Source organism: Lissotriton helveticus, chromosome 9, assembly GCF_964261635.1.
Source record: "Lissotriton helveticus chromosome 9, aLisHel1.1, whole genome shotgun sequence".
Taxonomy (NCBI): Eukaryota; Metazoa; Chordata; class Amphibia; order Caudata; family Salamandridae; genus Lissotriton; species Lissotriton helveticus.
Window position 1 is genome coordinate 686,539,386 of NC_136070.1, and position 27,985 is coordinate 686,567,370.

A 27,985-nucleotide genomic window follows, 5' to 3' on the forward strand; every position below is an offset into this window, starting at 1 on the left:
TTGCAGTGTACATCAAACAACATATAAAACTCTATATATATCTGAGAATTAATGTGTACATTATTCTGAGGATGCAATGTCGCTGATTTGTCCATATGTTTATATGGAGGACATTCAAAGGTACACAGGCACATAAACTTTGCAGATATATTGTTACATTGCGTTTTGTGGTTATATACATCCTCCTCTTTACAGAGTAAAGAAATTTCCTTTTACCTCTTGAATCCTGGCCATTGAGAACTGGATGACAATCAACTACCTTAACTTCTCGAAAACAAAGATCATGTTTGTCGCAAGCAGCTGGGAGCTGGAGATCTGACACATGGCCTATTGAACTAGTGTGAAAACCAAGGGCATTAAGAGGAAAAAGTGGCCATGATCCGAAATATGAATTTAGAACGCGATTAGCACTGTTCCAGCCATCTAAAACCTTGAGAGAGAGTTTTCTATGCTGGACTCTCCTTGTAGAATCCAAGTTGTTATGGCAATGATTCTGTCTTGTATTAACTTTGCCCCACTGCAGTTATCTTGCTTCTCTCATAGCTCATGACCCAACATCTACTACATTTACAAAACACGAATGTTGTAACCTTATTGAGTCTTTAAAGACGCAATCCTGCCACTGTAGCAGTTAAATTCTTGCACTGAATACCAGTACACAAGAGAGTGAAGTCAGGTCTCTTTATATGGTCGACTATGATCTCCATAAAAGTGGTCCTGCATTTTAATACAAAGCTCCAATTTCTGTGAGCCTTACTGCCCCGGTCCACTCTTGCAGAGCATGCAGGGTCATTGTGGCAAGATGCAGGCAACCCCAGACAGAAGGGCGGGGCTTCTCTGATGCTGCAGATCAGTTCTTTGATAATTAAGTGCAAAATGCATTCAGGGCCATTAATGCGTATGTTGTGCCGTTAGAAACAACATTTTCTTTACAGGTGGACCTGCCGTTATTGAGGTATGTTTATGATTGGTCTAATGCTCTTGCAACATTAAGTCATTGTGGCGGGCAACACTATGCTTAATAGGTTTCTGTAACATAACATCAGGGGCTTTATTGTCAATTAGGGTATGTGTGATGGGGTAGGGACTAGAGGCTGGATGGAGTTGTGAAGTGCTGAATGTCAGAATATCAATAACAAAAATATTGTCTAACAAATTTTGTGGACTAAATATCACTTACAAAATATCTCTCCATTGGGTGCAGATTTTGTCTAGTATAAACTCCACTAAGACAATATTTTTGTAAACAATATTTAAGAGACAATATTTTTATAAAACGATAATTTGGTCCATGGGATTCTAGTGCGCTATCGTTGTCAAGAAATAAGTTCACCATGTTGGCTGGTTGATGAAAGTGTGAAAAATTGGAGAAAATATTGCGTTGGTGATAGACATGTTATGTACTCATAATATATATATACTGAAGTATGAGGTGTGCATTGATGATGGAGATGTGAAGAAATGCATATTAACGTGGATGAAAGTGTGAATTAATGAAAACACTGTGCTGGCTGCCTAAGTGTGTATGTGAAGGAACAGTGGGGGGGGGGTGACTAGAGACATCAAAGAATGGTTGGATGAATTGTCTAGTAAGGTAATTAAAGGAAGTTAACTGAACATCAGAAGCTAGTAGCTAGGAAATACATTCATCTCGCTGTCGAAATTATTGCCTTCCATAGCAGTGCAGACTGCAGACACAGATGTTGAAAGCAAGGATTTTCGGGTACATCCCTGGGTCCGCGTTTTTTGTAGCCTGGTATCTTTGTACCACTTATTAGACACATTTGAAATACAAACAGTTGACTAGAAAAGAGGTTACGCCCTGATAATATTGAGAATGGTCTATTTTAGGACTGAGCATCCACATGCAAAATCACAACTAGCACATGTATAAGCATTGTCCTTATTCCAAGGTCAAGGGGTGATATCCCAAGAGTACACCCAGTTATTCCCTGTGTGCATCATCCCTGAGCCTCTTCTCAGTCCAAAGGTAACTTAAAGGGATAGTTTATTTGTATGTGGTGATCCCTTTAATAAGGAGGTCAGAAAAAGCACAGTTGATTTCATTCTGGAGTCTTTTTTTCATTCTGTCAGGTTTATAGTAAGGAGCGTAGCTTTTCTCACCAAGTTTTTAACATTACCACTCCATCTTCAGTTTTGTTTCAGACATGTTCTCTCAATGTATGTTAGTAGGGCAGTGTCTTGGAATGATTCCAGAGGGACCCGGCAGGGGACATTTTCCTTCGGGACAACCAAAGTCACATTCGTTGTTTTCATCCATGTTGCGAAATCCAACAGACCACAGTGACATATGAAGGTGGTGTCTTTAAGATCCAGGAATTTCAGTGACGGCAAATACATCCACGCAGAAGGTGAAAGGGTAATGAAGCTGTTACTGTTCAACCTCAGAATTTTAAGTGATGCCAGACCCTGAAGGAGCTGGTTGGGAATAGACGGCAATGAATTACTGGAGAGATCCAGATATTGTAGAGACACTAGGCCCTGAAGCAGGTTTTCCGGCAAGGTTGAGAGATAATTTTGAGATAGGTCTAATGATATCAGTTTCTTCAAATTACTGAAAATGTTCAGGCAAGCCCCCGAGGTCCAGACTGTACCCAGGGAGTTGTGGGACAGATCCAGAATACGGAGATTGTTGTCTTCAGGAATCAAAGCCTCTGGTTTGGCAGAACATCTAGAGATCATATTGTGAGACAAAAAGAGGTTTTCCAGTGTTCTGATACGTATGATTTGCCAGAACTCTCCTAGATCCTGCAGGCGGTTATAGGCTAAGTCAATGAGCGTCGCACTGCTGGCAAACGTACGTATGCCATAGGCATCCCTTATTCGATTTTCTCCCAAAAACACATATTTCAGGCTAAGGAGCTGCATAGATGGGATAGTGGTCAGGGAATTGTCTCCCAGATTGAGAGATTGCAATGAACTTAAATCACTGAAAGCATCATACTGAATGGCACCGATGTGATTGGATTTGAGATCTAGGGACTGAAGGGGTGAGGATTTCAGAACTTCAAAACTTTCTCTATACAGCTCGCCTAAAAGATTGTAGGACAGATTCAGTGACTGTAGATTTTGGAGCCCAAAGAAGGCCTCCTTGTCAAGCCTGTTGATCTTGTTTGAAGCCACATTAAGGGCCTGGAGTTGAGGAAGGCATGAGAAGACCCTGGGGGACAACATTGAAATAAATCCATTTGATAGATCCAGGGACAAGACATTGCTTGTATTCAATCCAGAGAAGGTTGCCGCATTGACATCCGGTATGTTTTTGAACCCAAAGGAGCTACCTAAGCTGCTAGAATGTTGCATCTGCACATGACGCACTTGGGATCCGGCAATAGTCTGGAAGAACTGCTCAGCACCCTGCACATTCCAAGGGTTGGAGGAGATGTCTAGGGTGTCGATGCTGATGTTGTGAAAGGGGTTGGTACACACTGGTTGGCTTATTCTTGGCTGCCTGTATGACAGTTGGTTAGACGAGAGATCCAACATAGAAAGATGGTGGCCTTGGAGGTGCTGGAGATCTTCTCCACATAACGAATCAATTTTGTTGCGTTTCAGGTGCAATGACTGCAGCATCTTCAAGGCACTAAAGCTAGGATCCGGCCTTACCATTTGGATCTGATTGCCTGTGAGATCCAGCTTCTTCAATGACAGAAGTTCTTGAAAGTAGCCATTCTGCAGCACACCATCGCTCAAGTCACTATGGTCGAGCAAAAGGACCTCCAGTTTGCCCAGACCTGCAAAGGCTTTGTTATGGAGCATTAGATGTTTGTTCCCGCCCAGATCGAGGAAGGTCAAGTTTCCAAGCCTGCCGAAGGCACTCTCTCCAATGTACAGTTCGCCTGCTAACTGCATGCCCAGTGTCAGGGTCTTGGTACTTGCCAGGGGAGGGAAGGAAGACTCTGTAAGGTGTGAAATTTTGTTGAAAGACATGAGAATCACCTGTGTAGATGGGGATATATCTGGAACGGTCAAATGACCCTGTGCCAGGCAGTTGGCCACAATGGTATTCTTCGCAAGCGCGATGTTACAGCTGCTCAGGGCGGCCAAGGCTGAGCCTGTAGCAAGGAGGATGATCCAGCAAGACATGGTACCTAGAAAGAAAATAAAATCTATTAAGATTTTACTCATTGGCATCAATTCCACATTGGTATTAAAACAAGAGCCTGTCATACACCCTTGGACTCACCACTGGATTGTTTGTCACATTGAGATAAGTGGTGACGCTTTAGTCGCGAGGTGCTAGCCTGTCTCTGCTTCACTGCAAAGATGTGGCAGTGCTGCGGCTTCAGCACATGGATGTATGACATTACAACGCATGCTTTTACCACGCATGCTGTTACAACGCAGTTTTTACAATGCATGCTGTTACAACGCAGAGCGCTTTGGGGTGTTGGATAGTGAATAGTTTAATTTACTATTCCAACTCCAGTCCCTGTGGATAGTAGGGAAGATGTTGGATAGTAAATTAAATCTATTCCCTATCCTAGAGCGCCCCCCAGTGCAATGCGTTGTAATGGTTTCCGTTGTAAAACCTGCGTTGTAAAAGCACTGCGTTGTAAAAGTTTCATTGTAAAGGATGTTTCCCTCAGCACATAGGTGTGCCACCACAGCTTCATGAATACAGTGATGTGGCACACACTGAGCCCCCGTACAGTTGCATGGGACCTCTGCACCCTCAACACAGAGTTTTAGGACTTCTGCATGCTTTTTACTGACGTATGTGGGAGGTTAAATACAGATGTGTGGACCCCAGTGCACTGTCACTTCTTTTGTGTGGGATGTTACACTTTCATTTCAGTGTTGTGGCATTGCTGCAACTTCCTTCCAGTGTGGCAACTACTGTTTTAATGAAGAGGTGTGAGTCAACTTTATCTAATATAGAAGTGTGGGACCCTTTGCCTACTTACTACTTGAGCTGTGCAGCTGGCTACAGGTGTAATATTGAGGCGTGGGACCTCTGCTGCCTTAATACTGAGGGGGGAAATTCGGCCCCATCATTCTCCTGGACCCTCGGTCGAAGGAACTACCATCTCTGGGAGGAAACCCTGGATATCTGAAAGCAACCCTGCAAATGTGTATACTGCCCTATAATGCATTGAGTGAGCTAGAGCAGTGAGCGTGCCCTGCTCTCACCAGAAGGGTTGGAGGAGGAGTTTCCTTCCAAGAGTTGTTTATTTTTATTTGTGTCTAACAATTCTGTTTATAGCTTAAAACTGACACCAGACAAGCGGTTGTCTTTTGTATCAGTAGATTCCTTTTGGCAGCAAGCTTTGTACGCAAGAAACAGGGTCTACTCTGGACTTATAGTTGTTTAGGCTTGTATTTATGTATTTATATTTGACGTGCTTCCTCTGATTCATCAAATGGTTGTATAATAATGAATTGCTCCTACGATACCAATTACTGGAACTGTATAAACTAATTTTATAAAAATGTTTTTAGATTTTGCCTTCTTATCTAATTTATGAATGTTATTGTATTTTCCTTAATCCCCATCCACCTGCATGTAAATCATCTATTCTTCTTTTATGAATGTGCTATGAAGTGTTGTTTTTATGTATCTTTTATGGCCAGTGTGCCGAAATAAAGATTGATGATGATGATGATGGTGATGGTTTATAGCTTAATACTGCTAACACAATCGGCTTAAGAGCGACAGATTTTGCATACATTTCTGAAAATAATGAATGAAATACTATTGTATTTCATGGTTTGTCATGGTACTAAGGAGCATTACGTTATCGTGCATTTGCCTATAAAAAATGTGCACTTTTAGAGGCTGATGAGCCCGTTCTCAGCTAATGCAAAGGATGGTCCGGGTTTTGAGGCAAATCTTTATGAACCTGCTCAAAAGCCCTGCCCTGCCCTGCCCTGTTTAGTATGTCTTAATGAAGGGCCCTTGCTACATTCAAGACAGATCACTTAGAGGTATGTAGGCTTCACCTCGAAGCCATTACATGACATGACTTTTACCCCGTAGATTTTAGAGCATAGGTAAGTACCATACAAGTAAGTGTACATTTTTTTGTGCCTTTATTACACATTCTTTAGCACGCAGGACTTTACTCTGCAGGTAAGTATAAAGTATATATGTGTGTGTGTGTGTGTGTGTGTGTGTGTGTGTATTTATATATTTGTAGGATCCGCCGATCCTGTTCACCACCCCCATACTAAGCTCGAGTATGAAAGCTTAATTTGTGCTGCTCTTTATTTAATTTTGTAGTCTTTTTCTAGCATAGGTACACTTGCACAGAAATGTACTTTTTCAGGTAAGTATAAAGTATATATATGTGTGTGTGTGTATTTATATAATTGTAGGATCCGCCGATCCTGTTCACCACCCCCCCCTACTAAACTCGAGTACGTAAGCTTAATTTGTGCTGCTCTTTATTTAATTTTGTAGTCTTTTTCTAGCATAGGTACACTTGCACAGAAATGTACTTTTTCAGAGGGGTGAGCACTAAGATTTTTGTTGAGAGATGGAGACATGGGATGCTGTAACATAAGTGAAATCGGATATGCACTATCTTATTTGGCTTTCAATGTGTTTGATTGACCTAGGCCGCTCGCCATCATCTGTGCCAATGTATTCATGCTTCGAAAAGAGGAGTCTTTCCCATACACAATTGTATTGGGTATTTTAGGGACATGATTGGAAAATCCTATAGAATTTGCCCATGTGGTTGTTATATGATTATGTTTCATTCGGATTATTATTTGGATTGTTTGATGTATTGAGGCCACTTGGCCATAATCTGTGCCCTTCCGAGTTTTGCTCGTTGCGACAATAGGGATCCATTCCACAGTTTATTGTGTAAGGGAGCTCTGATGACAATTTTGGAGAATGTCATATGAACATTTTCCGTTTTACATGTATGTAGACATTCACATCCCCAGCTTTGCATGTTATGGTAACTCTGAATATGCCTTTTATATATATTCCCACGGATTAATTAAGAATACCTAGAATTAGGAGTTTCATTATTCATGTTTATGCATGCCCTTTAGATCTCTGTAAAATCTTGTGACAGTATTTTATCATCCTTGTATGCTATTTCTATGGTTGATGGGGCACAATATGCAAATGAAGCCGTGACAAAGACCTGCTGAGGTTGAAACGTGTTGTCGAAGATAAGCCAATTTGAAAGTGGAACGCTGAGTGCAATTTACTTGTGCCCCACTGACTTGTAAGGCACCACTTTGACATTAGAATATAGGACCTGTACCCGTTTGTTTGCAACAGACTCAACAGGTGGATGTTGTTGGGCGTTTATGGGACCATCGCAATGGTTATAAATATATATATATATATATATGTCCAAACAAAGAAACTTCTTCCGGACCCTTGCAACCCTCGAAGAGTGGCGTGCACGCCGGTGGAGTCAACCGGCAATCCAATATTACGCCAATTCTACAGTAAAGCACGCTCTCAGGCAATAGAGACACAGCAGCCCAATATGGCTGCTGTGTCTCTATTTCCTGATAGTGTGTAATATATATATATATATATATACACAGTGGCGTCACTAGGGTTGGTGTCACCCGGTGCGGGTAACTCATGGTGTCACCCTCTCATGACTTACCGCATGGACCATCTCTCCCTCTGTCTGCACCATCTCTCCCTCTGTCTGCACCATCTCTTTCTCTGCCTGCACCATCTCTCCCTCTGCCTGCACCATCTCTCCCTCTGCCTGCACCATCTCTCCCTCTGCCTGCACATCTCCCCTCTGCCTGCACCATCTCCCCTCTGCCTGCACCAGCTCTCCCTCCGCCTGCACCAGCTCTCCCCCGGCCTGCACGAGCTCTCCCTCTGCCTGCACCATCTCCCCCTCCGCCTGCACCAGCTCTCCCTCTGCCTGCAACAGCTCTCCCTCTGCTTTCACCATCTCTCCCTCTGCCTGCACAATTTCCCCTCTGCCTGCACCATTTCCCCTCTGCCTGCACCATCTCTCCCTCTGTCCGCACCATCTCCCCTTCGCCTGCACCATCTCCCCTCCGCCTGCATCATTTCCCCTCCGCCTGCACCATCTCTCCCTCTGCCTGCACCATCTCTCCCTCTGCCTGCACCATTCCCCCTCTGCCTGCACTATTTCCCCTCTGCCCGTACCATCTCTCCCTCTGTCGTCACCATCTCTCCCTCTGTCCACACCATCTCCCCTCCACCTGCACCATCTCCCCTCCGCCTGCACCGTCTCTCCCTCTGCCTGCACCATCTCTCCCTCTGCCTGCACCATCTCTCCCTCTGCCTGGACCATTTCCCCTCCACCTGCACCATTTCCCCTCCGCCTGCACCATCTCTCTCTCTGTCTGCACCATCTCCCCTCTGCCTGCACCATCTCCCCCCTGCCTGCACCATCTCCCCTCCGCCTGCACCATCTCCCCCCTGCCTGCACCGTCTCCCCCCCTGCCTGCACCATCTCCCCTCTGCCTGCACCATCTCCCTCTCAGCCTGCACCAAAATCCCCCCTGCCTGCACCATCTCCCCCTGCCTGCACCATCTCCCCTCCGCCTGCACCATCCCCCCTGCCTGCACCATCTCCCCCCTGCCTGCACCATCTCCCCCCTGCCTGCACCATCTCCCCTCTGCCTGCACCATCTCTCCCTCTGCCTGCACCATCTCCCTCTCAGCCTGCACCAAAATCCCCCCTGCCTGCACCATCTCCCCCTGCCTGCACCATCTCCCCTCCTCCTGCACCATCCCCCCCTGCCTGCATCATCTCCCCCCCTGCCTGCACCATCTCCCCCCCGCCTGCACCATATCTCCCTCTGCCTGCACCATCTCTCCCTCTGCCTGCACCATCTCCCCTCCGCCTGCACCATCTCCCCTCCGCCCGCAACATCTCCCCTCCGCCTGCACCGTCTCCCCTCCGCCTGCACCGTCTCACCCCCTGCCTGCACCATCTCCCCTCCGCCCGCAACATCTCCCCTCCGCCTGCACCGTCTCCCCTCCGCCTGCACCGTCTCACCCCTCTGCCTGCACCATCTCCCCTCTGCCTGCACCAGCTCTCCCTCCGCCTGCACCAGCTCTCCCCCGGCCTGCACGAGCTCTCCCTCTGCCTGCACCATCTCCCCCTCCGCCTGCACCAGCTCTCCCTCTGCCTGCAACAGCTCTCCCTCTGCTTTCACCATCTCTCCCTCTGCCTGCACAATTTCCCCTCTGCCTGCACCATTTCCCCTCTGCCTGCACCATCTCTCCCTCTGTCCGCACCATCTCCCCTTCGCCTGCACCATCTCCCCTCCGCCTGCATCATTTCCCCTCCGCCTGCACCATCTCTCCCTCTGCCTGCACCATCTCTCCCTCTGCCTGCACCATTCCCCCTCTGCCTGCACTATTTCCCCTCTGCCCGTACCATCTCTCCCTCTGTCGTCACCATCTCTCCCTCTGTCCACACCATCTCCCCTCCACCTGCACCATCTCCCCTCCGCCTGCACCGTCTCTCCCTCTGCCTGCACCATCTCTCCCTCTGCCTGCACCATCTCTCCCTCTGCCTGGACCATTTCCCCTCCACCTGCACCATTTCCCCTCCGCCTGCACCATCTCTCTCTCTGTCTGCACCATCTCCCCTCTGCCTGCACCATCTCCCCCCTGCCTGCACCATCTCCCCTCCGCCTGCACCATCTCCCCCCTGCCTGCACCGTCTCCCCCCCTGCCTGCACCATCTCCCCTCTGCCTGCACCATCTCCCTCTCAGCCTGCACCAAAATCCCCCCTGCCTGCACCATCTCCCCCTGCCTGCACCATCTCCCCTCCGCCTGCACCATCCCCCCTGCCTGCACCATCTCCCCCCTGCCTGCACCATCTCCCCCCTGCCTGCACCATCTCCCCTCTGCCTGCACCATCTCTCCCTCTGCCTGCACCATCTCCCTCTCAGCCTGCACCAAAATCCCCCCTGCCTGCACCATCTCCCCCTGCCTGCACCATCTCCCCTCCTCCTGCACCATCCCCCCCTGCCTGCATCATCTCCCCCCCTGCCTGCACCATCTCCCCCCCGCCTGCACCATATCTCCCTCTGCCTGCACCATCTCTCCCTCTGCCTGCACCATCTCCCCTCCGCCTGCACCATCTCCCCTCCGCCCGCAACATCTCCCCTCCGCCTGCACCGTCTCCCCTCCGCCTGCACCGTCTCACCCCCTGCCTGCACCATCTCATCCCCTGCCTGCACCATCTCTCCCTCTGCCTGCAAAATCTCCCTCTCAGCCTGCACCATCTCCCTCTCTGCCTGCACCATCCACCCCCCCCCGCCTGCACCCCCCTCCCCCGCCTGCTGTTCTTTTAACCCTTTCCTCGTCGCCTTCTCCCCCCCCCCATGGTTTCTCCCACAGTTTTTGGCTCTTCTCAAAGTGACTGAAATAAACTCATGAAATGCGCTTTGAATTCGTGCACGCAACATTGAGTGGAAAAGTTTGGTGTCATCCGGTGCGACCCGCAACCCCCTAGTGACGCCACTGGGGCCGATTCCCCAAGATCCCAGCAGCACAACCTTGCACTTACTTCTCCACTCCCCTTTAAAATAGCAGCAGCACCTCACTCTGTGGCCCGAGGACTGACTGACTGACAGCCAGGACCATCCGCCGACATGCCAGGTACCGGGGAGAGTCGGAGCTTCACCCAGGCTCTCATGGGAGGGTGCCTCCCCTGATACAGACTTGTGCCTCAGGGTGGCCCATCAGCAAACGACCAGGATCGGACCAAATTTGTCCTGTAAATCCTGAAAGGACTGGATGTCCTCCTCCTTCAACATGTCTGCCAGGCACTTCTCATTCACATCTCAAAAGATATCACTATCTTTTGTCTCGGGAATTACTTCTCATGACCAGTATGTGAACTACTAAGTGTAGAAAGTAGATACCTGAAAACACAATTTACATTGATTTAAAGTCCTGTAAATAATGACACGCCTGTTTGTGAAAAAAAAAAACAGCCCAAATGAACAGTTTTCTTTTTCAGCGAAAAAGGGCTTTGTCCATTAATTTGTGACAGATCATTTTTCACGGAAGGTCACCTTTCTTTTACTCTCAGGAAAGTATTTTCGCAACGTTTGGGAAAAAGATAGAAAAGAAGGTTTTTGATTTCTGGTTTTGCATCACCTGGTTCATGCAGGAGATATTCCGATGGCCCCACTTATAATCACCACATTACGCCATTACCATGGACCTATTCCCTTTCCATGTGACACCATCAGAGGGGTGACACCAAAATGAACTCGCTATTTATTTACTGTTCCTATAATGTTCCGCATTGCACAACGTCTTGGCTTGTTTAATAAGTACGGACGGTGTTACATGAACAGTAAATAAATAGCGAGTTCATTTTGGTGTCACCCCTCTGCTGGTGACACCTGGTGCGGCCCGCACCTTCCGCACCCCCCTCGTGGCGCCAATGTATATACATATATATATACATACATACATACACAGACGTATATACATATATAAATATCACTAGAGAAGAGGCTGCCCTTTTTTATGTTTTTCACTTTTTGATAGCTTTTGCTAAGGAGAGGCAAAGGGATCATTCACTTGAGTCCTGCGGCTTTGACAATCTGTCCCCGCAGGACATCCTGCATTTCACAATGTTCTGTAAATTCTACGAGGTTCTAAGAAAGACCTACATTATTCCACTGCTAAAAAGAATGGACTTTCTTCAAGTACGACCTGCCCTTTTGTATGTGCAATTGTTACCAGAAGGAATTACTTTTAATGTGCTATGCTTCTTGAAAGATGCCATGAGATTGAGGAAACTTGTGTTCGACTATGTAACCTGTCTGGTAATGGTTGTTTTCTTATGCGCTGTGCTCGTTTTATGCACAATTTTTTTATACAATTGTATGTATTTGAATACATTTTATGCTGGATGTTTTATTGTATATGCTGGGCATATTTTAATCATGGTTATTGCTGCTGTTTCCTGTTTTTATGATTTTTATACAAAGAACCCAATAAAGCTTTCTTCAAATTTGAACTATAAACAACATTATTTTAGTGTTATTTTAAAAAAAGGGCAAAGGTGCGGTTACAGGTAAAGAGAGGTAAGGGTTAATTTTAGGCTTTAGGGGTGGGTAGAGGTAAAGAGAGGTAAAGGAGGTTTTAGGGGTTGGCAGAGATAAAGGAGGTATGGTGATTTTAGGGTTTATGGGTGGTTGGAGGTAAAGAGAAGTAAGGATGAATTTGGGGTTTAGGGAGGTAGAGCTAAGATAAGTGTTATTTTAGGTTTAAGGGGTGGGTAGAGGTACAGGGTGGTAACAGTGATTTTATAAGTGGGTAGAGGTGAAATGAGATAAGGATGCCTTAAATAATAAAAAGATGATTTGGCGGTGTTACTCACCCAAACCAGAAAAAGGGGGTGCATATATTTGAAGTGGGGTAAAGGCACGTTCTGTGCAGCCTCACAAGACGGTATAAAGGTCAAAGCGCCACATTGTAACATCTGATATTCCATTGGGAATATAAGAATATGAGGTCAGATATAATATGTGCAATGCGGAGTATGTGATGTAAGTGTTTATAGAGTATATGCAAAGCCATGCATGATATGTGAGGTTTAGTGGTTTCACCATTCCAACGTGGCCTCTGCAGTTATCTTGAGTGTTACTTTTACAAAAGAAATTTTGACTACACAGAAACATTTTGGGCACAATTTACTAAAAATACTAAAATATTTAGACCCATACACATACTCCTATGCGTGGGCGTGCAAGTCTGATTTTTGAAACAATCACAAACATTCTCAGACGTATGCCTAGAAAGCTACGCTTGTCATGTGACATATTTGTTTCTCCAATAAGCACATGTACAGAAGTGGGTTGTGCGAATAGTTTTTTTTCTTCTTTTTCTCTCCACAATGACAGCATTTTTCTTTTTTTTGTTTCTTTTTTCCAATTTTAAAAATATATTTATATTAGGATCCCTGCATGTTTTCTTTTTTTAATATTTTTATTATTCATCATCAGGAAAACAAAGTGTAAACAGTTAATTACTTTGACATATATATCTAATACAACAAAAATCATTCAATTAAAGCTTAGTCACTTAAAGTAACAAACGAGATGCAAAACATAATTTAAATACAATTTCCGAGAAAGAAGAGTTGAAAGATCTAAACAATTTTAACACCGCCAACTATAATCCTATCAAAAATGAGCATGAGTCTATCCCCTTTTACATTACCCGTCTAATTTAAATTTCCATTTTTCAACTGGGGCCCATATCCGTTTCCCAAGCTGCTTTGCATTCACGCCTTTTTTTCATATAAAGCTTTCTCTTGAGTATAGATAGCTAATAATTTTGAGAGCCATTGTTGAAACGAAGGAGGATTAGAGTCTTTCCATACCGTTGCAATACAAAGCCGACTCAGCGTCATTGCAATAAACAAAAATTCTTGATGGGGTACATCCTGCCCCTCCTTTGCCACCCCAAGAACCATAATATCATTAGTTAATTTATTAGATATCTCCAATTCCTCTTTAAAGAATTCTTCCTTAGCTTGTTTAAAGGGATCTAGTTTAGGACAAGCTGCAAACATGTGTATCGTGTCTGCCTCCATACTCTAACATCTTGGGCAGAAGATCCCACTCGTACCCTCCCAGCGGGCTATTCTATGCGGTGTATAATATAGTTCATATAAAGTCTTGTAGTATTGTGCCTGCAGATTTGCAACCTTTAAGATAGTGTTTCCTAGCCTAAGCGATTTTTCACCCTCATTCCCGACTAGATTTAATTTAGTTCTCCATTTATCAAATACCTTTCCTCTATCATCCTCATTATACTGGCATAATGCGCCATAAAGTTGAGAGATTGAACATCCCTCCTCATCTCGAACAAATTCCATCAAGTCTACCCTAGTAAACTTACAATTACCAGCTTGTTTTCTCTGCAGGACTGATCTTATCTGTAAGTATTTAAAGAAGTCTCTCCGATCCAAATTGTATAGCTGTTGCGCCCTTTCAAATGTTATTAACCCTGATTGATCTATGATGTCTCCAATTATACCGACCCCAAGATTATCCCACCACCTCATCACTTGATCATGGAATACATCTGGGAGAAGTTTGTTCATATATAAAGGAGTATAGAAGTTCATTCTCCCTAATTTAATTTTCTTCCGGATAATTGACCAAACCGACAGCATTTTTCCACAGCATGTTCCTCATGGAGACACCTTTTCGCATACACCCCAACTTAGTTTGGAGGTTTCCTCTTCCTCTTCACACTTTGAAAGGAGAGATACTGGAATATATTTCCAACTATTTCCGGGGTAAGATAGGGGCAGGCAGGAGTTTGTGAATGAGCACAAACTCACAAGTTTGTGGGCTTTGAGCAGCTCTCAACGCTAACCTCTCCTTGGTCTGGCCACTCTACACCCCTTGCAAGGGCTTTATCACTGTGCAATTGTATACTGTTGTTACATGAAATCATTCAGTAGTAAAACCATTTATGCCTACTATGTATACCTTTGTGGATAACGGACAGTCATACTTACCTTTTAGATGAACATGTGCAGTGTAATAGCTGGTGTGTTTATAACTGAATTGCCAGAATGTAAAAAGTCATCAATTTCAGAGGGGCTTACTTGGTCTTGTCACCTCGTGTCTTATTAAGATAAGGTATTGTATAGAACCATTGACAACAATTTGTGTAACAAGTTTAATTTTTTATCCATGCTGTTGCAAAATGTCAAAAGGAAGCGAACATAACTTTTTGAAAGTAAGAAAACAAAAACAGGCACAACTGTCAGCCGTAAAGGCATTAAATGTATGATTTATGTAGAAAACGAATCCCTGTAAGATTCATGTATGAAGGCTACAATCGCTAACATATTACTCAATCTCTCAGTATTCACAAAAAAACTATTGTTAGCTATGTCCTACCATTTAAAAAATAGTGCATTCTGGGAATTGTAGTGCTTGTTTGCCTCACTTGAACTAATAGTCCTAGGGGCATATTTACTAATCTTTCATGCAACGCAGGGCAGCAAGTACCTGTGCTGTGCTGCATTGCATGAAAGGGAGAGTAAAAATGCTCCATATTTACAAAGATATGAAGCATTTCTGCTCTCTACCTGCGCTGGTGCACTGTGTGCTGCTAGTGCCAATGCAGGCACATTGCTCCATAGTGCAAGCGTGCCTGAGTTACCGTCAGGATTGTTTTTCTGCAGAGTGGGACACCTTCCTGAACAACAACAAATCATTAGAGGCATTTTACTCTTTCTATGTGTGCTGCAGAATGCAGTACACCTGGAAAGAGGAAATAGCAAGGAGAAATAAAGATATTTCTCCTTGTGGTGTCGCCCATGCTCCACCCATGGAACGCCTCCGAAGTTGAAATGCTGCGTTGCGCTACATTTCTTTACAAAGCCACGGAAGCGGTGCAAATCGCACCTTGTCTGGCTTTGTAAATATTACTGAAGCCTCTGCATGACACAAGGACAATGCAAAGGAATGATAAACCTGGGTCCTAGTAACAATGATTTGTAAAAGGGAAAGCTCAGGACTTAACTCAGGCTTCTCAGTATACATGGAACGATCTAACAATCCTTAGTGTGCCTCATGGTAGCACCAGAGAGATGCATCTTCTGAACTACAATGCTACATATACATGGATATTCCAAAGATGCTAAGGAATTAAAGGGCATGCAAAGGGCACAGTATTATTATTTACAGGGAATCTCTCCACTGCAGCAAAGGAAGAGATGTCCTGGTGAGGAGGTAGCCTTGATATTTGTGTGACAAAAGGTACCCCTTCCCTCCCATTTTGAAGGCTCATGGGGCATCACCTGGGTGATATAAGAAACCCATTCGGCAATATACCTACTGGGGTATAGTATACAGTGATTGTTAAATTTATGTGCACCACTTAGTTAGGATTATATGTAAATACACATGATTTGAGTGTAGAAGGGATCTCTTCTAGGTCCAAATGAGAAGCCAGCGGAGGGCTTCAAAACATGTCAACACAGGAGACACTGCTCATTAAAGCATAGTATCTCCATCTCATTTCCCACTTTTAATGATGCCAGCTCAAAGGAACATTAAAATTAATTTTTTCCACGGAGCCAGGTATTTTTGAATGTTTCACCATTCACCCACTTCTGACCCTTCAACTCACACTCCTACACCACACATAGTATTGTTTTTCATAACCAGTGCTCCCACGTAGTCATTGGTCACAGCACGCCCCGGAGCGGGGCTAGAAAACCCCGATGATGAAGCATGCCACCAAGGGTCCTTTGGTGGGTGAGGGGTATTTAAACAAAGCTGTGTGCTTTCCACCATTGTAGGAGACACACGTAGTCTGGATGAACACTTCTATACTTTCCAAAAAGGGTGGATCCCTTTGTTTTTTGACAACATACCTTGAGGAGGAAGTATCCACCTCTTCTGCTCTTCTGTTACTTTGACATTCACATTATGTGCCAAACTTCTATAAGGTTTCTTAACTCCCACAACTCTAAACAGTAGTATTGACTGAGCTGTTCTTCACACCTTCTCGTTTGCTTGAAAATGCACCATTTGCCCACACTTTTTCAAACTTTTTTTGGGGGGAGAACCCCCCGAAGCCCCTGTAAATGGTTCAAGCTTGCTCGGTAGGCTCACCCGCCGCAGGGAAGTACGACAATTTTTTTATGCCTTACCACTTTCAAATGTCACCAGCCGCCGCTGCTCAGAAGTAAGTTGCAGAAAGTTCAGTACAGTCCTTTCTCTGACAAAGACAGAAGCAGCTACTGGGGGCCAACCCAGCATAGCACACAGCAAAGTGTTAGTCTCTCCTCACAGCTTCTCCAGCTCTTCTTCTTGGCAGGTTCCTTGACCAAAAAGAGTTCTAAAATCCTGGGGTCTGAGCCCCAATATTTATACCGCATTTCCCTCTGAAGTTCTGTGGTGTTGGCACTAAAAAGTTCTCCTGGCACACATAATCCAGTTCTGTCTTGCTCAGGCCAGGTTCACTACAGGAGGTGGATACAGCATTGTGGAAGGCAGACACAGACCATTCAGGTGCATGTGGCAACTACTCCCACCACTCTAGATGCAGAACAGACCCATCAGCCAGGCTATGAGTCACCCAGGAAAGGCAGGACACACCTCAGCCCCGTTTGTGTCCCTCTCTATTGTAAATGCACAACCCAGCCGCTTTCAGTCTAAAGCCCAGACAGCTAATACACAAACGGGCAGAGGTACATGGATGGTTAGACAAGGAAATACCCACATTCTAAAAGTGGTATCTCCAAATGCAGAATATAAAAATCATCTTTACTAAAAGATGCATTTTAAAATCCTGAGTGCAGGCACACTAAAGTCCACTTTTCTATCAGCTTTCCCTGGCAAGCTGCATTTGTAAAAGTGTTACAAAGCAGCTCTCATGTTAATCTATGGGAGAGATAGCCTTTCAACAGTGAAAACAAAATGCACAGTATTTCACCATCACGACATGTAACAAACACCTGTGCATGCCCTACCTTTCCCTCACACTGCACCCTACCCACAGGGACACCTTGGGCCTACCTTAGGGAAGATTTATATATGAGAAAAGGGAAGGTTAGTGCCTGGCAAGTAGGGGCACTTGCCAGGCCGACATGGCAAAAGAAACTGCATGCAGACACTGCAGTGGCAGGTCTGAGAACCCTCTGAAAGGCTGCTTATGTGAGTGGCACAATCAGTGCTGCAGGCCCACTAGCAGCATTTGATTTACAGGCCCTGGGCACACACAGTGCACTGTACTAGGGACTTAGAAATACATCAAATAAGACAATCATGGAAACACCAATCCATAAACACAGTTTACAGTAGGAGCACTCACACTGGTCAGCAGTATTAAAGTGCGCAGAAACGCTTAAACCAGCAAAAACAAGATCCAGAGTGCAACAAAAACCAGGAGGTCAGAAGGAAAACAATTATACTTTGTGCTGAGCAATCTGGTCCCTTCCCTCAATTATTCCCACTGCGAGGCCTTATAATGATGGTAGGCTCATATTCATTCCAAACAAACCCGGCTGGCCCACTAGCCATAGAAGCCAATTCAGGAGACTGTTCACTCTTGGGCCCTCCGTTTATCATTTCTTGGTGAAGGATTCCATTCTGGGCATGTTTCTGGGGCACTTAACTCAATTCTGAAACATTTGCATCTAGGCCAGTGTTCACTGACATACCTTGCAGGCCCTGGTGCCTTGGCAGTTTAAGATTGCTACATCTAGAGCGCTGTTGCATTCTCAGCGCAGTAGTTGTATGGCTGGGTCCACACTAGAGTAGGAGAGAGGATCTCAGTAAGGAACCTAATTAAAGAGGCACACAAATTAATTAAACTGTGCCTAATATAAACCATTCCTAGACTATTAAAACATTTCTTCTTTAAGATGTTTAGCTCCATTTGGAAACTTTTTGCATTTTGTTGTCATCAAAGGAAGAGAGAGCTCCTGGATGGCAGCAAGGAATTGCATTGCAAAATCAGTCTCTAGTGGAGGGATCTCGGTTCCCTGTGTGGGCCCATAATTGGGGTTGCTATTCTCTCCTGCTTTCCAGGGAACATCACCTTGCCCACTCCACCGCAAGGACTGGGGTGATCTGCCACCAGAAACAAAGCCTCCTGAGCCCTGCTTACTTGGCAAAACTGGTATGCAACTGGAATCACCCCAATCACACTTGGTGACACACCGATTTGTCTTTGCCTTTCGATACAATGGCACCCTTCGGTTCACCTGCCAGAAGGAGTTATCAAGATCTGGGAGAAAAGGAAGGGATACATAGTTTCCATTCTTCTTATCCAGTACTCCATTTTCATAATGTCTGTGGCTGGATGGTTTGTCCAGGAAGATTCCTTACTTAGGGTTCCACAACGACAAACCTCTTCCAACTATTCTTTTGATTTAAACAACTAGTTTTGAATTGATTCACTCACAATCTCTTGACGTGGCTCAGTGGTTAGAGGCGGCAGACCCGGAAGCTGAGATCGACCGTGGACCAGGGTTCGATTACCCGCCTCGGCGGGTCTCGGGCTAAAAAAATTCCACGGACTCGACAATTCTCGCTCTGGTGCCTACTCAACCCACGGGGTCACACTCTGCGACTCTGGGCAATAGCTTGCTTAATCTCCACAACGGCCCCTCGCGGCGGGATGCCTGGCTTTCACCTTGTGGACACCCTGCCGGGGTTTCTCACAGGGGAATACCAGGACGGGTTCCCTAAGCAAGCGCCTGGACGCTCACGGGCAGCCGTGCGCTCTACAAATCCAGCACATTTTACATTTTTTTTTTTTGACTCATGACTTCTTAACCCCGCCCTCTCCGACCTTTGGGAACTCCACTCAGTGAGGCTGTTCTTATATTCAGTGAACTTAATCACATCTGCCTACATCAATGTCTTCTCTTTTTTCTCCTTAAACTCTCTGTGACATTGACGCTCCATCACTCAGCGATACTAGCAACGCCCACCTCCATTTCACAGACACAGCAATGAACTGATCTCACCTTACCTCAATCATTGTTTTTTCTACATCTGATGCTCCTAGAGGGTGTCCAACATCTACAACTATACAATTTCCTTGAGTACATTTTCATTTTCAGATTTCCTTACTCCTAGTTGCCATCTCTCTCTTCTCACCTCAGGCCCAAATCTTAGACCAGATGACAGCCATTCAACGGTGTATTACCATTCATTCACACGTGTTAAGCTCTTCAATAAAGACCGATATCCCAGGTTCATTTGCTTAAATTACTCTTCGAGGAGTACAGACGTGTTATTGAACTCCTATATTCATCTTCATCACCACCCCTGCAGTCACACGCTGAATGTCTCAAAGATCTCACCGATTCCCCTGCATCAGATCCAACCTCCGTCAACTCTCTAGCAAAACTGACCACTGGATCCCACAGGACTCCCTCTTGGAAGAAGAAACAATCTTAGCTGCACAGACTCCTTTCCACCTCTCTACACAAAAACACAGCCTCCTACTTACTCAACCCCAGCCAGGTGCATTTCTGCCAAAAACAGGACCTACAAAAACTCTTTATTTATGCTGCCATTCCAACCGTGGAGCTAGAACAATTTTCTGACTGTGAGCGCTGCCCAGGGGCATCGACTCACTAAACAAATAGAGGTTCTAAAACAGTCCTTATGATACTGAATAAGCAAGTGCAGCAAACAAACACAAAACTTTAAGTGGGGAGTGTGTGTTTGTGGGAGGATGAGATGGTAGTTTGAGCCATTTCTGAAAAACTGTGGTTAAAGGCAATCACAAGGACATTGGCAGATGTGTCTGGCATGGCCAACTTGTATGACCCTATGATGTGCTTATGGGTGCATGCTATCAATGCTACTAGCCAAGAAACACATAACAAGAGCAGGAAGTTATCTTTTTTGTCCTAAAGTATTGATCTGGGAAACGGAAACAATGAGATGAGTGAAAGCTGAAACGACATGGGATGCAATACGGATTCGATTCCCAGGTGGGCAGAGGCCTGTCCAGGTGCCCTGAAGGATAATCAGTAATGCAGAAACTGGAGTGCAGAGGGGCTGGGAGCTGCTCCCGAACACACAATCTCCTTGGATACAGTCAGGTCCAATTCACACTTTGCAGCTCCTGCCCAAACCTGCAGGTAAGGCCCAAATGTAAAACTGTTAGCTACTGCATTTTGTGCACGTAGAAAAAAAAACTTGTTTTTCTAGTCAAAACGAGTGCTACACACACTTTACAAACACAATTTCTAACACAAAACTGGTTAAGCAGTCTTTTATACAGTCAGCATAGAGCTTAAGGCTGTTTTTGCCTTTGTAGGTCTCTCCTGCGTAGGCTGCGCATGCACAGTCTCGCTGGCAAGATTTTATGATTTTTAGGAGCTTTCACTAGCGGGCTTTAAGCCCCACCCCTCTTTCCCATTGGCCAGCGTCACCGTTTATGCTAAACGGTGGCCAGCCATTGGGAAAGAGGTTAGTGTGACATACACTTTTCTCTTTTTGAGACGGCCACCTGGACAGGCTCGTCTGACTTCCTTTTGGCGTAAAAGGTTTCTTATCTTTATGGGGCCAAACATATGGCCCCATAAAAATAAGAACCTTTTACGCCAAAAGGAAGTCAGACGAACCCGTCCAAGTGGGTCGTTTCAAAAAGAGAAAAGTCTCTGTCTGGCAAGCGCTTGTCTCTTTCTCACACGTGGATTTCACACATTCCATAAGTCTCTGTCTGGCAAGCGCTTGTTTCTTTCTCACACGTGGATTTCACGCATTCCAAAAGTCTCTGTCTGGCAAGTGCTTGTTTCTTTCTCACACGTGGATTTCATGCATTCCTTCTGCACACGGTTTTACTACTGTTGTTGGTTTCCACGGCTTCTGTGACAGACAGACTGATACAGAGAAGGAGAGGCTTCTGTGACCTACGGAAAGGATGACAGGGGCGCATTGGGGATTCAGAGGAAGAGCCTGAACAGGATATTATTATGCACTCAATGTTATTTTCCAAATCCGCCTCTCCGCAGCTGCAGACCCCCCGCTAGGAAGTGCGGTGCTCGTGAACTTATTGGATTTAAAGGAAACGCGTTCATATTTTTTTTGCTTCCAGGGTTGAAGGCGATGGCTCGGTGGTTGCTTTTGTAGGGGTGCTGGGTGATATGAACCCCAGACTTGGTTCTCAGTCCAATACTACCCACCCGACATCCACTCACTATTTGTGGTGCCTCGGGTTTCTTTAGGGTGGAGGCACTGGTGGGCCAGGTGAAAGTCTTTCCTTACCACTTGTTGGCCGGGCATAGATTGCCCGCCGTTCCGCTGGCAGCAGCCTGAGGATGAAGTGTGCCTGCCTGGTGATCTAAATAACGCCAAATAGACTGGCACTTTCTGGAAGGCTGCTGGAGTGAATGAAGCGCTCGAAGGTACACTGACTCCCCCGATATCAAATGGAGGGTGTTAAGACTGCAGCACAGGGAGCTGGGTCCACAGGGAGCAAGTCAAGCAATAGAGGACACCCCACGGCCCCAGTCTTAAAGTACACCGCCGAAATATCTCCTTACATAAACACTGTCTCTCCCATGTTTTCGCATTTAGAACATATAGCCCTTCCCCGCAGATACCGCCTTTCATTGGCCTCACGTGCTTCGATTGATCACATTCGTGTCACCACAACCTCCACAGATCATATCACTCCCACACATCCTTCCAAATGCCATGTCACCCCAGGCTCCATATCTCTTTCCACATGGGGCATGCCTCCCGTAGGCAACATGTCCAGCACACCTACTCCCACTGTTCCCTCCTAATCCAAATCTCCCCTCGAATCCCATTTCCTTCTCCATGATTGACATCTTATCCAACGCACCCCCAGTCGCCCCCTCTACATCACTGCTCACAGGCTCCACTGCAACCGTTTAACGTGGAAAGCACTAATAATATGAAGAAGGACACTGTGACAAGCAACAGGTATTGAGATGTGAGCAAATGAGTGAAGATAGCGCGGTGAACTTTGGACAGACAGCCCAGTACTTTCATTAACTCCTAGTGTCCAGCAGGGGTGACACTGATGCTACTTACAGCATGTTCTGAGCACATCATAAGCTGGCCTTAAAACACTGCGAACGCTCTAAGCAGGATCCCAATTTTTCACACCGGGTGGGGTGGGGGGTTTGGAGCGTAGGCAGCACAGGGGGTGCTTGGTCTCCCACAGTAACTTTTGTAGCAACATACAAAGCACACTATCAGCTGTAGAGGCAGGGCGCTTGCCTTGGCGCAGCCCATAGCTGCCATCTTCCTGTGCACTAGGGTGTGTGCTGCGTGGCAGTACCATAGAAAGGATTTGTCTTTGGGAGGATGGATCTATGTAAGGTGAGATCTGACAAATGGAGCAGAGTTTTCTTAAAAGCACAGGTGGTCATTGAACTTTGTTTATTGTTAGTCTAACATCATAACACAGCTTTTGAGAGTCCGGTTGAAGCACAGTGTAAACTGGAGGACGCAACTTTTTTGTCTCTAATTTGGTAGCGAAGGCAACAAGGGAGCGTAGCTTCCTTGGTACCACCTATACTGGATTGCTAAAATTGTTCTACCCTCAATGTTACTTTGCCTCGCAGCAGCCTACCGTTGACAGAATTCTAATACTCCTCACTAAATTAATTCATTTTGGTATTTCCATTTGGGGCCCTTATGCTGTGAAAACACACGATTTACAATATTTTAGGGGCTTTTCAATTCCAATTCAAATAAACTCAAAATTAAATCACACATTTGAAGTAATTCCTAATTAGCTCATTGTACACATCTTTTCAAAGGATGAGGTGGAACACTTCAGGGGGGAATGCCAAATAATTGAAAACTTGTTTTTCCTATACTGACCAGTGGAGGGAGTGCAAGATTTTCTCCGTTTTGCCAGCAGAAACCATGTATGCTTATTTACCTTGGCTGATTATTTTCAGGATAAAGTTTGAGGTGACATTTTCACGTTATTTTCTTGTGGTTTGGAAGAATTAGGTCAGGATCTATATTTAGGCACCATTTAACGGAGAACATCAGTTACAAATGTAGTTTTTTCCCTGTAGTTTGAAGTCGCCAATGTAACCGGGAGGAGGTAGTGAGGTAATCATTTTATGCAATGCATACTAATATTATAAAGAGAGAGCCCAAACCTTTGAGGCGGGTAATCTCAGTAACCACAGCACCAATCACAACACCCAATACAGCGTTGGAAAGGGCAGTTGCAGCAGAAGGACATAGGCTATGCAGACGGCCACCATATATATATATTTTTTTGCAGAGTTTTATATAGCGCAAACTTGACCCAAACTGAATCAGGTATCAGAGCGCTTTACATAGCACCAGTTACGTTACATGAGGACACGCATTCATTTTTTTTAGGCACGGGGAGATTAAGTGATTTGCCCAGAATCACAGGATGTTTGGCGTCGTTACCAAGACTTGAACCCAGATCCCCAGGTCCGAGGTCAAGCGCCTTAGCCGTTAGGCCAACTCCTCTATACATTTAAAAGGTAAAAGAACCGTGCCAGCAAAGTAGTGCCTTGTGGGCGTGTCTGCGTTGTGCTCTGGGCGTGGGCTGGGGGCGTGACTAACGCTGGGGGCGTGTTGTACGGCCATCACATCGTGGGCTGTGGGCGTGACAAACGCTGGGGGCGTGACAAATGATGGGGGCGTGACAAACGCTGGGGGCGTGTGTCCGCCCTTCATGCCATGTGAGTCATACATACAAGCGCCAATTACGTTGCTGCGCAGCCTCAAGGGGCACGCTGGGGCGTGACACGCTGGGGGCGTGAGAAATGCTGGGGGCGTGAGAAACACTGGGGGCGTGTGTCCGGCCATCATGCCGTGTGAACGCAAATGCACCATATCAAGGGGCACGCTGGGGGCGTGAGAAACGCTGGGGGCATGTGCTACGTTCCACCCTTCATGCCATGTGGGTCGTACATTAAACAGAAGATTGTCTGCTGTGGCCGTGTGCTGGGGGCGTGACAAACGCGTTCATCTGGAGGCCTGGTAAGTAACGTTACTGCAGCCTCTCCTGCGCGCTGTTACTGAACTCTCTCCTTCAATGAAATTACACGCGCCTGCTACCATCAACCAGGTCTCTAGCCGGGCTCAGGCGACGGATCAGTACACTAATTACATGTGCCTGATAACATCAACCAGGGCTGCAGCTGGGCTTCAAGCAGGGGAACACGCGCCTGCTAACATCAAACAGGCCTGCATCTGGGCCTCAAGCGGGGGAACACGCAAATGAGCGTGTCTGCGGGGACAATTACTGCAGCCTCTCCTACTCGCTGTCACTCAACTCTCTCATTAAACGGATTTACCCGCGGCTGATAACTCTCTCATTCAATGACATTACATGCGCCTGCTAACATCAACCAGGGCTGTAGCTGGGCTCAGGCGGCAGATCACTACACCAATTACACGCGCCTGCTAACATCAACCAGGGCTGCAGCTGGGCCTTCTCCGTCCCTATTCTAATGAAACAAAAAATGTTGTCTACTGCGAGGTTTTAAAATAAATTGCACTTGCTAAATACACACATTACACACATTCTATTTCATACCCGGACAACGTCGGGACGGGCTGCTAGTTTTAAATATTTAGCAAAGTCACATTTGATTACCATGGAAAGAAACACACGAGCCAGATATTCCGTTTTCTTTCCTGCTTGTGTGCCTGCAAAATGGTTCAGTTAACTGGGTGTAAACACCAGCTACTGTTGTTCCCATAACTCTGCCTTGTGCCCGCCTGGTTCTCGTTCTACCACAACAAACATCAGAATTTGTGTGCAGTTGCTGCTTGCTCTTCGTCTTCATAGCAGTTATCTACAAATATCAGCAGTCACGCCTAGCCCAGCCCTCTGGAGAAAAGAGTGCAAACTGTGCAGGACGCTGAACCTATCAGCAGTGGCAGCCACCACATACAACAAGCATTGGCATAGCCACTAAGTCTCGCTTTTGGGACCTTATAAGTATTTAGTTATGCAGCACAATATCCTTGGTGCAACAACATTAACTGTTGCACGGTTAAACACTTATAAGATCCCAAGGGCGAGACCTATTGGCTATGCCAATGCTTGTTTAGATTAGGGAGGGGGATAAGGGGATTTGACTCTCAGTAGTCTTTCCACAGTTTAGAGAAACAAAGAAAAGAAATCTAAAGGCGCCTGCAGTGAAAAATAGCAGTTTTAAAATAGATTTCATTGCCTAGAGTGCTGTGGCGTAGAGTGCACTGGCATAGATGCTGTAGTTCAGCATAGAGTTCAGTGGCGTAGAGTGCAGTTCTGCACGGTAGAGCATCGTAGAGTGCTATGGTGTAGAGTGGCATGAAGTACATTGGTGTAGCGTGCAGTGGCGTAGAGTGGTGTTCAGTAGTGTGCAGTGGTTTTGAGTACAGTGGTGCAGAGTAGAGTACAGTGGCATAGAGTGCAGTGATTCAGAATGGAGAGGCATAGAGTACATTGGCATAGAGTGCAGTAGTATGGAGTAGAGTGGCGTAGAGTTCAGTGGCGGAGAGTGCAATCTTGTAGAGTAGAGAATTGTAGAGTGCAGTGGTGTACAGTGGCCTAGAGTGCAGTGGCGTTGAGTTAAGTGGCATAGAAAGCAGCGGCGTGGAGTACTGGGGTGCAAAATAGAGTGCAGTGGCGTAGAGTGCATTGGTGGAGAGTGCAGTGGTTTAGAGTAGAACAGTGTAGAGTGGAGTGAAATGGCGTAGAGTAGATTGTTTCAGAGTATAGTGAAGTGGCGAAGAGCGGAGCTGTGCAGGATGGAGTGCAGTGAAATAGTAGTGCAAAATCTAGGAGTAACATTTTATAATAATCTCACCTTCAAATCTGAAAGTTGAAAGCATGGTCGGGACATGTTTTGGCCTCCTCAGGATGTTGAGGAAGTTTCTTGACTTCCTGTCAAAGGTTGGTGATCCATTCTTTGATAATGTCCCAGCTGGCTTATGAGAATGCTCTTTATTGGGGTGTCCCGGAGTACTTGTTAAAAAGATTGCAAATGGTGCAGAATGGTGCTGCTCAGCTTTCTACTCAAGATTTCTAGGAGCAGCACGGTGTATGACCACCTTAAAGATTAGCATTGGTTGCCGGTCAAGTCAAGAGTGTATATTAACACTAAACAGCCTCCAAGAACATTCCTCTCTATGGGGGCTTTACTGACAGTAGTGCCCAAGAAAAAAAAGAAAAGATGGGGTGATTCTTTCTTGTCTATGGCTACCAGAGGCTGGATTTCTTTGCCCTTGCCTCTAAGAGCCAATAAGGATGCTGAGTCTTTTAAACATCAGTTGAAGGATTGGCTTTTTAATGAAGTGTTTAATTCTCACTTGTAGATCCTTTCGCCTTATCGACCTATTGGTGCTGGGACACTCTATTGAGAAGCCATGCATTTTACAAATGTTTTTGATTTCATTGATTTGATTAAGACATTATAATGCATATTTTAGACAGTTCAGTGAAGCATACTGGATTCCGGCTGGTGGACTAGTAGAAGAACCTGTGACCTTGGGAGACAAGCAGAAGGCTGATAGTCAGTCGGCTATTTTATATATTTCAAGCATACGGGGCGCCTGGGATTGAATGATATCCGGGAGTTTGGTACATGGCTCGATTTCGACCTAAAGTGGGATAGTGTGTTGTGTGTTGTGTGTTGTGGGCAATCGGGGACTGAGCTCACGATAACGTACATGGTCCTCACAGTTTATCTGATGGATTGATGTATCCTTCAAGAGAATATCGACTGTTTATAAAACATCAATAAAAATAACAAAATAAAAAGTACATGATTTCTCGATCTCCCATAAAAAATGTGTATATTCCTACTATGTTAAGTTAATGTTGTTATCGCCTTCATTCATAGTACTAGATTATCGAGCTTTAAATATCCTACAACAAAAATCTTGCAGCAAAAATTGATTGACGTCCAAAATATTGACAAGGTATAGTTTTGCCAAGGTACATATATGTGATATAACTGAATTTATATCATATATATCTTCCAAGTACATAGGTGAAGTGTTTCGAATAGTCAATACTGACCAATATCTACTTATCTCCAAGATCGTTTTTGGGGTTGTCAAAATGTTTGCGAGGATATCTTGTAGATACAACATGTGGGATGACTGGACGGATAATCCGGCCAGCTGCAGGCACAATAAATGGAACAAGTGGGCATGCTTTGCGAGAACCCAGCGAAAGCAATTCACTCAACCAGGAGATGACATTATTTAGCCAACAAAAATAGCCAAAAGCCACACCGTGTGGTGTAGGCGAAGAGAGGCGACCTCTAGAAATGGTCAAATGTAATCTAAGTGCGTTTCAACGGGCGCCTATCTAGCGCTTCAACAGTTCTGTGAAAATACACTCGGGGTACTCACAGTTTTGGAGAATACGGATAGCTGGAGGGGCCATTCTTTCGTCTTGCGGGCTCGTTCCACACGTTCTTCCCGCGGTTTGACTCTCTTCAGTAGCTGTGCTTGCGAACATTGGTGTCTGCTTTTATTTAAGCTTCT

The 27,985-nt window shown here is 45.5% G+C and overlaps 1 protein-coding gene across 1 annotated transcript; it reads right to left on the reverse strand.

Moving 5' to 3' along the window:
• LOC144781781 (toll-like receptor 5) lies at positions 1-27,985 on the reverse strand. The gene is made up of 2 exons (XM_078660776.1): positions 27,851-27,985; positions 1-4,112 (listed from the first exon to the last, which is right to left on the reverse strand). Exons 1-2 carry the CDS (start codon positions 27,957-27,959, stop codon positions 2,152-2,154), a joined length of 2,070 nt encoding a protein of 689 aa, XP_078516902.1. The 5' UTR covers positions 27,960-27,985; the 3' UTR covers positions 1-2,151.